Genomic DNA, 15592 nt, shown 5'->3' with positions numbered 1-15592 from the left:
GGAACAGAACAAGGGGGCTGGAAAAAGGACTGTACTAGGGGAAAGGATTGGGCCCAGACTAGAAAGAAGTCTAGTCTGTGAAAGAAGCGTATTGGAACATCTCTGAGGGTGAGATTTATCTGTAATCAGTTTCTTAATGTATTAGGCTTAGACTTGCGTGTTTTTGTTTTATTTTGCTTGGTAACTTACTTTGTTCTGTCTGTTATTACTTGAAACCAGTTAAATCCTATTTTTTATATTTAATAAAATCACTTTTGCTTATTATTGAACCCAGAGTAAGTAATTAATTACTGGGGGAGCAAACAGCTGTGCATCTCTTTCTATAAGTGTTATAGAGGGTGGACAATTTATGAGTTTACCCTGTATAAGCTTTATACAGAGTAAAACAGATTTATTTGGGGTTTGGATCCCGTTAGGTGTCTGGGTGCTAGAGACAGGAGTACTTCTTAAGCTGTTTTCAGTTAAGTCTGCAGCTTTTGGAGGACGTGGTTCAGACCTGAGTCTGTGTTGCAGCAGGCTAACATGTCTGGCTCAACAAGGCAGGGTTCTGAAGTCCCAAGCTGACAGGGAAAACAGGCTCAGAGGTAGTCTCAGCACATCAGATGGCAGTCCCAAAGGAGTTTCTGTGACCCAAGCCATCACAGTGGGCATTTCTGCATGCTAGGGTCATGTTACTAAGACACAGAAAAAAAATAAAGAGTTAAACGGAGAGAGAAAGACATCACTGAATAGACATGTTCATTTGCTGAGGTAACGAGTGCTGTCTAAGTGCCTAATTAGAGCACAAACCTTCAGTGAGCACCACTCTCTATCCCTCTCTGTCTTTAACATTAAGCATCTTCAAGGTGCCATGACTGTTTCTCTTCTCCTCTCCTCCCCACCATCACCATTCTGGGGTTAGACTGCTTTCTCCATGGTTCCATAGGAGCAACTCACTGCTGCTTTCCTCCTTAGGATCTTTAGGGACCACCAGAAAAGGCAACTCCTTTCTTCAGTCCGGAAATTGGTTCAGGGAATATCCAAACCAACCCTCAGAGAATAGGGATTTCTGAAACAGTCCTATTCCCACTGGCAGCAGGTTTGCTACAAAGCAGGCGTAACTAGCATCTCCAAATCCTTAGTGTTTTAAATGTCACAGTTCAGGGCTAGGTGCACCTTTGATCCCTCTCCAGTCTCCTGGAGTACACTACACAGGTTGCCAGGCATGCACCTTCACCTCTCTCAGCATGGAATCCCACCACTCCTAGTTCAGGCCCTGGGTGCCAACCATGATTACTCAGCAGGTTCAGCTGGGTTCAGGTATCTGCAAGTCTTCCCTTTGGGGATTTGTGACCAGTAGTCTTTTTATCCATCCGAGGTTCTCTGTGCCCATTTTCCCACTTAGATCCCCCCGTGTAGTTACAAGCCAGACTGGTGAGCTGTGCATGGTTGGAGGGGAAATTTAAAAAAATGAATGACGTGCATTTTCCATTAGACACTGGTAAGTGCAGCTATCTGAAGCTATTTTTCCCTTTTCCTGCAAGTATCTGCTACTTGAATGAACAGCTTATTCTCAACCAGTAAACCACATGATGACAATCAAAAAAACAGGTGGACCATATAATCTTCATAAAACATGGCAGGCATTCCTACATCCTTCACATTAAATAGCAGAGGGTCCCCTACAGGCTTCGCTCTAGGGATTCTGAAGTCTCTCTCTTAGGCCAGGGAACTCATGATCATACTATTCCCTCCAATGTAAAGGAGGCTGAGGTGCTGGTTAGCCAGGAAACTCAGGTTTGGCTGTTTCCCCTATGAGAAGGAGCACAGCCTCTCACCCTGGAGCAGCTTTCCATGCTGCCACTAGCCTGGCAGCAGCTTGTCTCTCTCTCTCTTCCCTCTTTCTCTTGCAAGAGGAGGGGTTGTAAAAGGTCTCAGGCAGCCCTTAACTGGATTCATGTGTCCCTAGCAGGGAAGAGGACTTTTAACATTCTAAGTCTAACATATCTGCTTTCCAGGCCACAGAAACCTATTGAAGACCTGTAAATCTGTCTGAAAGCAGTTTCTGGTGACTGTCAGATTCTCTAGCACCCTCTTGCAGCCATCTGGCTTGACTTTGTCACAGTACACACAAGCCCCGGGCACCAAAAACCTCTCCATGATGGATAAGGTAGGGATCCTTTTCTGCAGACAGTTGAGGTTCTGAGGGGTAAGCCCAGCACCCAGCATCCCCTTTTGATTTCCAGAGACCTGTGAAAAGAGCTACCCATGTCCAGGACAAGAATTATATGACTGAATCTCTAAGGAGGTCTTACAAGAAACTGAGATCTGATGGTCTGAGATGACTGGCTGATTGGGCTGAGCTATGGGAATCAGCTCAGCCCAATCAGCCAGTAATCAGCCTGTGTCTGTGGAGATTTCGCTGTCCTGACCTGAAGTTCACGTATCTGGGTAGAACCCAACCTCACCGTTATTTCAAGTGGCTTTGAGTTTCTCTAATTGCATAATCCATTTCTTTGGGATTTTGTTTCGGTTCTTGCAGATTAAACACACCATACATCCAATTTGCATCCACAATGAGCTGAGCCACAAGCTACCACAAAGTTAACAGAATCTCTGCTTCATGTGGAGACTTTTACCCAAATCAGAACACTGAGCTACCGTCCAGTTGTTTTTCCAATACACTAACATCTGCCCTGTAAAAATAAAATATTAAATGCTCTACCACAGTTTCCTCCGTAAATGTTTCTTCCACCTGCCAGTGCACTACACTATCCCCAACTATTTAACCGACTTATAAAGATGCTATTTGAAGGCATCTAACAGAAGCAAAAAACACAGTTAAAAAACATTAAAAAAAATGAAAAGAAAAACCAGCTAGCCCAGGCACACAGCCAATATCATTAAACTGATGGGACAGAAAGGTAAACCCAACAGTCATCAAGCAAACCACTCCATCAACAAAATCTCTCCAACAACCTTCCAACACAACTACAACAAAAACATTGCAAACTTTCCCACGCCACACACATATACCAACTCCAAGAGCTGTGGCCCCAAAAGGTCAAGGATTGATCAATTAAAATATATAGTGCATAGTAAACTTCCCTTTAAGAAGGACTTCCATAAGGCACAGATTTAAGCACTTATGCACATCCTGAAAAGGCAGACTTCCCTTAGGCCCTGATTCTAGGAAAAATCTTCAGTTAAGGAATTCTTGCACACAGCGAAGTACTGCATGAATCTAGGGACTGACAGCAGAGCAGCTCTAGCCTATCACAATTGCTAGGCATAAGGTCATCGCTCAAGTATTTGGGGACTAGTCTATAAAATGCTAATATTTAAACCTTGTATTGCAGTGTACACCATTCCCAGCTGTGGTCCACAAAAACAAACCATACCATGGGAGAATGGAAAAAGGATTTAACCGTTGATCGAAACCTACTTAACTCTTCTTTAAAAATTTCTAGTGATTGTGACACAATTATTATTAGTGTCCTCACCATCTAAAGGTTTTCTCTAACATCCTAGATCAGGGATGGGGAAACTATTTGGCCTGAGAGTCACATCTGGGTATTGAAATTTTATGGCGGGACATGAATGCTCATGAAATTGGGGTTGGGGTATAGGAGGGGATGAGGGCTCTGGTCAGTGGTGCTGGCTCTGGGATGGGACCAGAAATGAGGAGTTCAGGGTGTGGGAGAGTGCTCTAGGCTGGGACAGGAGGCTGAGTTGAGGGCCCTGGCTGGAGGTGCAGGATCTGGGGTGGGGCTGGGGATGAGGAGTGTTTGGGGTGCAGGAAGGAGGTCCATGCTGGGATCGAGGGGTTTGGAGAGTGGGAGGGGAATCAGGGCTGGGGTAGGGAGTTGAGGCACAGGAGGGGGTACAGGCTCCAGGTGGCGCTTACCTCAAACGGCTCCCAGAAGCAGCAGCCATCCCCCTCTCTGGCTTTTACGCAGTAGCGCAGCCAGGCTGTTCTGCGAACTGCCCCGTCCGCAGGCACCAGCCCTGCAGCTCCCATTGGCTGCAGTCCCCAGCCAATGGGAGCTGCGGGGGTGGCACTTGGGGCGGGGGCAGAGCTGCGTGGCTGCTCCTACGTATAGGATCCATAGGGGGGAAATGTGCTGCTGCTGCCAGGAGCTGCGCCGAGCTGTGGCACATGCACGTGGAGCAGCCCGACCCTGCTCCCCAGCGAGAGCTCAAGGGCCGGATTAAATCATCTGGCAGGCCGGATGTAACCAGTGAGACTAGTTTGCCCACCCCTGTCCTAGATACATTCGTCCTCCTCTAGTCTTAGCTCAGAGTTCCTTATTTTATTACTAGTGTTGAATTTCAGTAATTCATTGCTTCCTTTCCAATATTCATAATTCATATTCTGTCCTGTAATGTTTTCTCTTAGCACCAGCTTTTTGCGTTAGACAAATTAAGTTCACTGTTCTCATAAGTCATGTCCTCAATTGACTTCTTTTGAATTTCTCTCTCTCTCATTCAATCTTTAAGTCAGAATGAAACTTGTTTACCATCAGTGGCTTGATATTATGCCCATCTCTCACTGGTGACACAAATATTGTAAATTCTGAAATAATTAGACCACTAGAGATGCAAAAATACCTATTTTAAGAAGACGCATTCACATTTTAATACAAGTCACAATTCATCCACAATAAAGGGCTCTCACCATGTGAACTTTTAGACTGCTGTGCTCAATAAAATGAGTGCAGATTCTTTTTAAATCACAAGGTCTGGTAAATATATTGCTCTTTCAATGAACAATAAAGATTCATTATGTTTAGTTTTATGCTCTTGATTTTTAAACAAAGTGTCTTTTTAATTTCTGGGGGCAAATACAATCATATTTTGCAGGTGTTCCACTAACCCTTATGAATCCTAACTGAGTCTTTGGCTAGTATTGTGATGCTCGGTGCATATGTTACATGGATACAGAAAATGCACCTATATTACATGTAAGCAATAGTATATAGTTTGGGCTGAAATCTTTAAGAAAAGCAGATCTCTTCCCTTTAGCCATATCTGGATTTGACAGTGAATTCTAACTACAGACTTGGGATTGTGCACATTAGAAACTGAAGTATCATGACAGCAAGTTGGTATACACTTGACAAACCACATGGATGACATGCAGTGAAGCTCGATAAATACTAGAACACCCAGAGAACATCATGGTGTTTAAATCCATTACTTCCCCATTTTACTGACAAAGGATACTGTAACAGAGGCAATTTCTAAAATGCTACGTAAGAATATAATGCTCCTCTGGGGAGCCATCCTAAGCTCAGGTCTGCAAAAACATTAAGAGTAATGACTGTTGACTCACATTGGCAGGTGGATTTTAACGCTAATCAAGATACAAGACATTTCTCTGTAGCAGAAGGGACTAGAGCTGGCATAGAGTAGATTCTACAGGGAGATCCTGGGAACAGCCAAGCTTGGGGAGAAAGGTTAGGCTGAGGTTCATGTTTTGTTTTTGTTATTTGAGTTACGTGGTGTACTTTTCCAATCTCATTTTATTTCCACAAGTGAAATCTGGCTTTTACCTACTCAAAAGGGACTCACTTAACTGAACATCATAGTCAGTCTTCTGAACTGTGTCTTATCTAATGATCTTAAGTCTATTACACCCATCAGTATATTATCAGCAAGAATATTACAGTAACTATGAAAAAAACAATATGGGAAAATGGTAAAGCATAATTTTTAGAGGATATTTGGTACAGATAATAATTAGAAACCATTAGTGCCCAAAAGGAGAACCAGACAGGCTGTTGTGAACAGTCCAATGTTTAACAGAAAAATGTTTGTAACAAAGAATCAGAATTAATTCCTATTACTTAAATTAACTGGGCAATCAAATATCTGTGACAAAGAAGGGGCACCAATGAGTCAGACTGAGGGTTTTTGTGGGGCAAGAGTATATAAACTAACTGCTTATTACATTCAGAGAAAGATGAATAGACTCAGGCACTTAAGAAGAAAGTGAAGACTACAGTCTTGGGTTGGGAAGAAGAAAGGTGAAGAATTGGTCAGAGAGGTAAGAATCAAAAGGCTTCAAAGGTTCAGAGAAGCAGCCAAAACTCTGAGACTTGTATCAACAGTCTGAAGTTCCGCTGGCCACTAGTCTGAAGACAACGAGACAGGAAACATACAGCAGACATGCAGTGTCCGTTCTTACAAGGACACTGCTACTATTGATGTTAATGTGTGCATTTTGTGTCCTATTATCAACCAAGTCTATACCTTTGTTACGTGTCTGATAGAACCAACTGCAAGGTTCCTTGGATGGCGTTTCATGTCCCGAAGATCCCAAAGACTATTCAGGATCATTTCTCCTTCTTCTAGCACATATTTCTCTCCTTGGAATTTTGGTTTTTCATACAAAATCCAGCTGTAATAATGAAATCATTAAGAGAATTGTAACTATTATGCAGACTAGAACCATGGCAATACAACACTCATGCCAGAAAAGTTCAGTAGAGAGCTCTTTCCACTAAGCCCGTTATCAGTGTCCCTTCATGCACTGTCTCTCTCTTGTCATATTCCACTTGTTACCTAAGTTGTGCTTCATTTCTGTATTTAAAAAAAATAAAATAGGCATTTCTTCTCTTCTGCTAGATAGCTCAGTGTCTCAAACTAACCAGCATGATTAAAAGCCTTATTTGCAGACATCTAACCAGTAAGTGAAAAAGCTAAGCAAGTTAAACATCCTACTTTCCTAGTTCCAGACAAAGTAACTAAGACAGGTCCTCGATTCCATATAATGGTAAAACATGCAACTACCACTATGGCATCCAGTGGTTAATAAACAAGCATAAAACATAAGAAATAACTAGGCCAGTCTCAAACTATATTAATATTACCACGAAACGGAATTATAGTGTGGAGGAGTTGAATGGTATGATGAACTTACTTCAGTAAAAGTGGCAAGAGCCTCTGTGTTCATGCTCCAATAAGTTTGTTAGTCTATAAGGTGCCACAGAAGTCTTTGCCACTTTTACAGATTCAGAGTAACACGGCTGCTCCTCTGATACTTTACTTCTATAAGTCTATGCTCTACTGAAGTCTATGCTCTTATTAAATAACTGTGGGCACACACGTATGACAGATGCATTCCCAGCCTTAGCTTTCCAAAGCATCTATTATCTCATTTTGCACTAAAGCTTTGCAAATGGATTAAGAAAGATTCATACAGTCTATCCTAAATATTCTTCTGCATCCCACTACTTCTATGCTTCCTTTTTAATGCCAGGTTTCAAACAGCAGTTGGGCATGTATGCCTTACAGTTCATTTTGCAACATCACTTGGTTAATGAAATTAAACTGTGAAAACTTAGCTTTGGTTACAAAACAAACTTCCTTCTGCTTTAAGCTAGTTCCCAGAAGTAATACTTCCCAGCAGAAGTAATACTTACTATATTGCTTTACTTGTAAATGCCACTGTAATTATAAACCAAGAAAAGACACCCTGAATATCAGGTTTGTGTTATAAATAACAGAGGCCGAGGTATAAGAAAAATACACACATTTATCTTCTGAAAAGATGCCATTTAAATAAGGCACGGATTTCTTACCATCCTCTAATAATTCTAAGCAATGTTCCTATTGGAAAGATCCAGGATGTGGCATCTGATAGATCATGGTATATTTCTCGTTTACTTTTCTCCCCAGGAATGTCATAAATAATCATCTAAAACAACAGACATTATATGTGAACAAGGGGCACTTCAACACATACATTAAGTTCCTAATTTTTGCTTTTTTTAAACAGATTCTGATTCTGTATATGCACGCACTACCAGCATTGCACATATTTTCTTCAACTGTAGACTGCTGAACTAAATAATCAGACAAACTAAGTAGGTTTCCCCTAGACTGGAATTTTTTTGCATCTAATCTCACGATTAGCATGTACAGCATTACAAGTACTCAAATTTGACATAACATGTTTTCGTTGAAAATTTTGCTACTCCATAAAATATTAATGGTGATTTAATTCATATTTACCTACACCGTGACAAGATCGCACTTACTTTTCCTGGTCTTGGATTGCATTTGAGGCTTTTCCTGTCAATAAGATTCTGAAATTAAAATGATGTGGAAAATAACTATTAAAACTACAATAGTAGCACAGAAAATTGTTTAAGACCAGTATTCCTTTAAAACATATTGCTTTAATCAGTGACAACAGCTGATCCTAGCCTCACTGTTATGCAAATTAGGCCTAGGCAGTTTAATGCAGTGGGTCAAATAAATGATCCTTAAAACCCCACAAATATTAGATTAGGAGAGCTTTAATGAAAATCAGACCCACGTGGAACTATTTCCTCTCACACACACCCTTCCCCAAACTAGAAAAGAGAGATATTGTACCACACCAGAGCTTATTTCTTCAGGCTATGACACTCTTAATTGTAAGCACTCTCTTCGATTTCCCCAAATCATCACAAAATAATACTTCTCTCCTCTCAGCTGACCTTGCTTTAAATAAACTGAATAGGAGCGCTAATCTGTAGAAAGAGCTTGAATATTTGACTGCAGCAGAGGCCTTGTGTACACTTGTGGCATTGTGTATGGTTTATGTAGCACAGTGAAAAGCAGGTTGTGTGCACACTGTGATGTGAGGCTACATGCAGGAGTGAGAGGCTCTGGCAGTGGGAAGATGCTGAAGCCTCTTCCAGTTGCCTCCCCAGCTGCCAGATCATTTCCCTGTTGTAGGAGCCTTTCGCTGAAGTGGGGAAAGGCTCCACCAGGAAGGAGGCCACTGACACTACACTTCTAAAACAGCAGTGCAGACATGAGAGACGCTGCTTAGATGTGTAGAGCTTACACCCTAATATTCTGATGCGTCTGTACTCTACTCACATAAGCAGTGCTTCCCATCTACACTATTTATACCCATGCTGGGGGTGGGCGTGTGCAATGCCTGTATTCATATGCCCCTGTAAGTATAGACAGAGACTGAGTTGGAACCTACGGAAGAATTGAAGGATACACCAAACACTGAACCCTATTCTCAGGGAGCAAAGGAACAAAAATCAAAAGTAGAGTATATGTAAAAGAACAGTTTTTCATATAAAGACAGTTCTGTTCCCCTCCTTGAACCCTCTGTGTGCCTTGTCCAGTCATCTTCACATTTAAAATGCCATTCAAAGGACAAGCATATTTTTATTTACTTGCTGTTTTACTGTTAGAAGCTGCAGGATCTTCTCTACTGTTTATGATCTGGTCCCAGTAACTGGGTGCATTTTATTTACAAAATGCTTCAATGAGAAAACTTAATTGTCTGCAATCATAGGCTTACCTTATACCCTACAACAGAATAAATTTAGATAAGACAGTTAAGTTTTTGTTTTTTTTTAAAAGATGGTAATTTCAACTGGGTTCAGCATCATTTTAGTTATTACTTACAGAACATGAAAACTTACCACTGGAAAAGCTCCTGATTCTGGCAAATTGTTGTCTTGAGGCTTATGACCCCTTGGCAATAATCCATCCTGAAGGGTGCTTCCAAATCTGGTTCCCTTCTCACACGAATAATTGCTGGCTGTCTGAAAATACTGGTAATACACACTCCTAGAGAGAGGTTTCGTGGCCGCATCAGTTTTCTGTTGAAACTGAGCAGAATGTGTCGGATTAGGAAAAAGACATGCTTCTTCTGGAAATGGCTCTGATTGCTGTCTAGAGCTAAGTGGTTCTTTTGAACATATGAGTGTCTGTTTGGAAAGTGGAGCCCTTTCTTGGTCATTTTCTAGAAGCACCATATTTGAGCTGCCTGCCCACTGGCTCATAATAGAGTCTTCTTTCTGAACATCCACCATGTTTTCTTCATAAGATTCCTCCTCATCCTCCTCACTGAACTGGTTACTACATTTCAAACGCTCAGAAACAGATTGAAGAAGTGACAAGATGGAGGAGGAGTGCCTGGCATTGTCTTTAGATTCTCCATTAGAATGGTCTCCTGGTGAGACATCAATAGACAGCTGGTCTTCTTGTGGGCTGTCATCTTCATATATAGGAGACAAAGAGAACGGGTAAATTTTAAACCGCTTAGCCTCCACTGTCATAAATGACTCCGAGCTGCAGTTATCTAATGTTTCATTTAATTTGTTGTCCTTTTCATAAGCATCGACAGGTTCATATTTGCTCTTTGCTGTTTCATACATCAAAAGATGTTCAATATTATCCATTGATAGGTCAGGAGGAGAGATGAAGTGAGCTTGCTTTTTGTCAGTTGAAACGAACTGGTTCTCATCTTGAGGGGAGCCTTCATACAGTACAGTAAATAAAGAATTGCTTTCCCACTGCTCATCTTGTGGAGAAAAGGCTAAGAGATTTGTCAGTTCCTCTGTATCATTATTATTATTCAGACTCTTTTCGTCAAGTGCGTTATCTCTTTGTAAATCTTGATCCATCATCAGTGTTGATTTCAGTGTCTCATCTTTATTGGCAAAATCTGAGTTGAAACAAATTTTTCCTTCAATGTCCTTAACAGTTACAGATGATTCAGACACAATGAACTGTGTGTGTAATCTGTTTTTATCCTGCGGTATCTCATTTGCTTCCTCTGTTTTTCCAGTGCCTTCTTCACTGTCGGCTTGTGAATCTTTTCGGTTTGCTTTTTCCTGTACAAACACAGAATCCTCCTCCTTGCAACAAAGTTCTGGCAGACATTTACCTGCACAACTTTGGTCTAAACCTGAAAGACTACTTTCATCTTTGGATTTGCTAGGTATGCTTGAATAGTCTTCATCATGCAGAAAAGATGATGAATTAAAAGTCAAGGTTGGCATTGATATATGTTCTGGTACATTTGTATTATTGCACAAATCTTTTAACTGTAATGGTGGCATCTTCTCTTCAATCATAACAGTATCTCCATTTAAACCATGTAAAGTCTCCTCAGATTTATTGCTAGCTGTCCAAATGCTAGTTTTATCATCACCAATTTCTGTCATAACTGTACTATCATAGACAGTTTTAGAGCATTCATCTTTTGCTATTATTGCAAGGTCAGATTCCAGACTTGCTAAATCATCAGAATGTAGAAGTCCATTTCTTTGATGTGAAAGTACATTATTTGGTACCGTTTCTCCTCCTATGGTCAAATCTGTGCTGCCTTTTACACTGTTTAGAAGTAAAGGAACTGAACAGCCTGCTTTTTCACAGCCCCTAGCAACATTCTCGGTCAATTCCTTGCCTATTTGGTTTAAACCCAAAGGTTCTTTGATTATTTCTTGAGTTTTGGCAGCTAATTGAACATCAGTGTTTAGAGTCTTTGAGAATCCAGTCTTATGTTTAAGCACAACATTTTTAGAAGGGCTCCTGCTCTCATTGTTTTCAAGCTGATTAAACATCAGTTTTTGTTTGGCTGAGTTAATAACTTCATCAATTATTTCTTTTGCTTTTAGTGATATTGAACTATGTAGGTCAGTTTTATGAGTGATGTTAAATGGTATCTTTTCAGTCTGAGTATTTGTAGCAACTGTCTCCTTTCCTTTAACTTCAGAGGAGCTTCCTGCATAGCTCTCATTAAAATGTTTTACTTTTGCTTCCAACTGTATGTTTCCAGTTTTCTGTTCTTTTAGGATATCCAGCTTTATTAAACTGTCCTTGTTGCCACAAGGCTGATAGACACCAGCTGCTCGTTTTGATCTTATTTCTTCTGTGGCCAAGTGTAAAACCACATCAACAATTTCATCAGCTTTTTTAAATAGAGCAGTGTCTTGGGATTCCATGTGCACTTGCTTTCCTGTTTCCATATCTACCCATGTTTTCTGAGAACAGACATTGCTTGATTTTGTAAACGAAGCTGTGTGATCATTCACTTTAGCTCGTTTTTTTCTCATTGCAGGAATATGGTCACAAAGATTTACTTGCTCTGTAGGAGTTCTGTGCACATCCTTACTATAGTCTATACTAGAACTCACTTCCACAAGTTCCAAAGGACAGGTAGCTGATGTTATGGATTTGGTTAACCAGGCATCTTCAACCTTTTGGGCAGGAGGTACATCTGGAGATACATAATCAGTCTTATCACTAACTCTAAGTCTGGAGGAAATTTTGCCTTTTTTAACAACTTCATACTCAACAATAGGGAAATTAATACTGTCCAAGACATCTGCTGTTTCAAAGGCAGAACGACAAAACTTGGAGATTTCTTTAGACTTCAGAGTAGGAGGAGCAAGCTTGGGAATGCAAACATCCTCTGAGTTAGGAGTAGGACAGTCACTTTCAGCTAAAATGACATCAGATTCTAGGGGAAAAGATGTACACTTAGCACTGATGTCTTCAGAGCAAGGTGAAATCTGAGTCATACTGACATCTGCATTTTCAAGCACAGGAGAAATAACTGTAGGTGCACTGACATCTCGATTTTCCAAGAAAGAAGCCACCATCTTAGGTGTATCACCTTCAAGAAAAGCACATTTGGAGTCATTGACCTTGTCAGATGTAACCGATAATTTGGCAATTCTAACATTTTCGGATTTAGAAGCAGAAGAAGGTATTTTGCACTGGCTGAAGTCTATAGAATTAAGTATGGCAGGTGCCGTATTAGACTTGTTACTGTTTTCCTGTTTAGCAGAAATCTTCACCAGATTGCTATCTTCAGAATTAGGTCTAGTCACTGAAATAATCTCCAAACCAACACCCTTTTCAAAGGCAGAAGAAGAATGATTGGTCAAAGCATCTTTTCCAGACCTCAGGGGAGAATGAGGAACCTCAAAAAAGGTATTCACTTGTGATTTAAGAGCAGGTGAGGAAAGCTTAGAGAAGCAGATTTCTTTAGACTGAGAGGGAGGAGGAGAAATATTGGTCATATTGGCATTCACAGTTTTAGGAACAATCTCCTCTATCCTGTTATCTCTGGTTTCATGGGTCTGAGAAGTATTCTTTGACCCGTTACCCTCTGTGGATAAAACTGATGTTTTGGATACAAAGACTTCACCAGTTTTAAGGGAAGGAGTAGTAAGGTTGTGAACTCTGGCAGGAACTACATTGTTGGGGAGGGTCATCCCTTCAGATTTAAGAGGCTTGCTATTTTCATGCACATGGTCAGGGGGAGAAATGTTGATTTTTTTAACATCTTGTAAGTTGGTTGCTTTTTTGGCCATGGTTTCATCTTCAGATCTGTGGATAGGAGGAGCAATATTAGCCAAGCTACCATCTTCAACTTCAAGGACTGGAGGAGAAATCTTGGTGATACGGACAGGTGTTATAGCTTTGCTAAGGCAGGCATCTTCAGATTCTAAGACAGGAGGTGGCATATGGGACTTCACACTTCCACATTCAAGGGCTGATGGAGATATGCCAGCAATATTTACCTCTGAAGACTTAGATGAAACCTTAGTGGTTTCAACATCTTCAGATTCAAGGGAAGGTACGGAAGTATTCTCTGTACTGATATCCTTAGATTCACCCTCAAGAGTTACTGAGGGATCATTCTGGGCATGTGTTGGTTTCCCTGACTCATTAAACTGTTTAATATCTGGACTGTTTACTACATCCGTGCCAGTATCTCGAACAATTCTGGCAGATGGCACTGAAGCGGGCAGACTGTCTATTACCATCAATTTATTTACTCCACAAAATTTTATGTCCTTCACAGACTCTGATAACTTTTCAGTACATTCTTGATTTAAAGGAAAATGAACACTAGCCAGAAAGGTTTGTGCTTCTTGCTCCCTTTCATCAGCCACCACATATTTTTGTGAATCATCCATCCTCGGACTATTATCTATATTTGCATTTTCTATACACTTATCTGCCTGATGTTGAAATGCAGTGCTACTGAAGGGGGACATCTGGGCATCCAACTTTAGCTCCAACTGACTACCAATATGACTATTACAGGCATATTGACCCTCTACCAATGGTAGTTCTTTATCAACTGCCCCTCTCTTTGTTTTGGATGAACTCATACAATCATTTTGCATTGTCTCCTGAGAGTCTTCATGAGATACTTGAACACAAGAATTTATTTCTTTATCAAAGCTAAAAGTGGCATTATCATCTGATTGAAACTGAGCTTCTGTTTCTTCTAACGTTCTCTCCCTCTTTTCCAATCTGTTATTTCCAGAATTTGTTTTAACAGAATCTGTAATCTGGTAATTGGAACTACGGTTGTCTCTGACTGACAATACTGTGTCTAGAAAAGGAGTTCTATTAACTTCTGGTGTATCAGAAACTGGTGCATGATTTAAGGAAACAAACAAGTCTAGTTCTCCAATGTGATTGCTGTTGGAGTTAGTTTCAGTGGATGAAGCAGAGGTGTTTTCAGTTGTTCCATGTTCACTGCTATCTAAGATATCTTTAGCAACATCTGTTTTTTTCAGTTCCATTTTAACTGCAGAGAGGTTTGCTTTAACATTTTCCTTGCCATTTTTAGCATCATCCTTTTGATTCTCTTTTGACGGGTGTCCTGTAATTTCTACTCTTACACTAGATGGTGAGTTTGGAAGGACAGCAGTTTGGACTTCTCCGTTTCCAGTCATAGTGAAAATATGTTTGCCTTCAGTATTTTCTTCTCTTCTTAGTGCCTCCTCTGCTTGTTTCTTTAGTAGCTGCTTAATCCGTACAGAACCCCGATATGTTGCATAAGTAACTGCTGGTGCATCCGGCTTACATTCAGTTTGCCTGTAACAAAAAAACATCATTTTATTGCAGTAGAATATTGAAACAGTCTTCACTATCGTTGCTGATTTGGAGAACAAATGATACAATACTACTTTTTTTAAAATTGCAGAATAAATCAACTTCTAATGATGCTATAAATACATCAAGAGTTTTCTTTATACTAGGATAATATAAACACAGTACATGGGTATGCCTACGAACACAAAAGTTTTATTAAAGTAACACCATCAAAAAGACCTATATAAGGGTACATCTTCAAATTAAGCCACACCCGTCTGAAAATGTTTTACCCTACTAACGTTAACAATAAAATTTAGGGACACTAAAACTGAAAATGGCTAGAAAAATTTGCTTTTGAATTTGGACCTGGTAACTCATCCCTGAACAAGGGGGTACATGGGGGGAGGGATAGCTCAGTGGTTTAAGTATTGGCCTGCTAAACCAAGGGTTTCGAGTTCAATCCTTGAGAGGTCAATTTAGAGATCTGGGGCAAAAATCTGTTTGGGAATTGGCCCTGCTTTGAGCAGGGGGTTGGACTAGATGACCTCCTGAGGTCCCTTCCAACCCTGATAGTCTATGATTCTAAGACAGAACAGAACTGTAAGAGGCAAAAAATGTTTGTGGGGAAAATACAGTTATTTGATGCTTTCTGGACCAAAGGTACAGGACAGGGAGGGAGTGGAAGGAGGGACTGAGGGAAGGGCAATGAATGGAGAAGAACAGGAATGAGGAAAGTCTGTTTGGGTGCTGGAGGAAATATCTAACTAAAGGGCCCTGAAACTTGGGAAATATTTTTGTTGGATTCGGGCACTAGTCTTATATTTAACTTCAAAAGAAAAAAATGTTACTTATCTTTTACTACTCTTTCATGATGTAATAAGGGTGACCTCAGCTTTCCCTTATCACCCAAACCCTCCAAAAAATTCTATTTTTTCACGTAAGAAAATAACGGGAATTGCAAATC

The 15592-nt window shown here is 40.4% G+C and overlaps 1 protein-coding gene across 5 annotated transcripts in view; it reads right to left on the bottom strand.

The window, feature by feature from the left end:
• Nucleotides 1–15592, bottom strand: part of CRYBG3 (crystallin beta-gamma domain containing 3) — a 140341-nt gene that overhangs the window by 65006 nt on the left and 59743 nt on the right. For all 5 annotated transcript variants that reach the window (XM_050955940.1, XM_050955963.1, XM_050955966.1 and 2 more), the window contains 4 exons: nucleotides 9420–14628; nucleotides 8025–8072; nucleotides 7566–7681; nucleotides 6235–6382 (listed from right to left, as the gene is read on the bottom strand). In XM_050955940.1, coding sequence (XP_050811897.1) covers nucleotides 6235–6382; nucleotides 7566–7681; nucleotides 8025–8072; nucleotides 9420–14628 — 5521 coding nt within the window. The remainder of the gene's footprint in view (nucleotides 1–6234; nucleotides 6383–7565; nucleotides 7682–8024; nucleotides 8073–9419; nucleotides 14629–15592) is intronic.

This window comes from Gopherus flavomarginatus, chromosome 1 (genome assembly GCF_025201925.1).
Source record: "Gopherus flavomarginatus isolate rGopFla2 chromosome 1, rGopFla2.mat.asm, whole genome shotgun sequence".
NCBI lineage: Eukaryota > Metazoa > Chordata > Testudines > Testudinidae > Gopherus > Gopherus flavomarginatus.
This window is presented reverse-complemented; position numbering and strand designations above follow the sequence as displayed.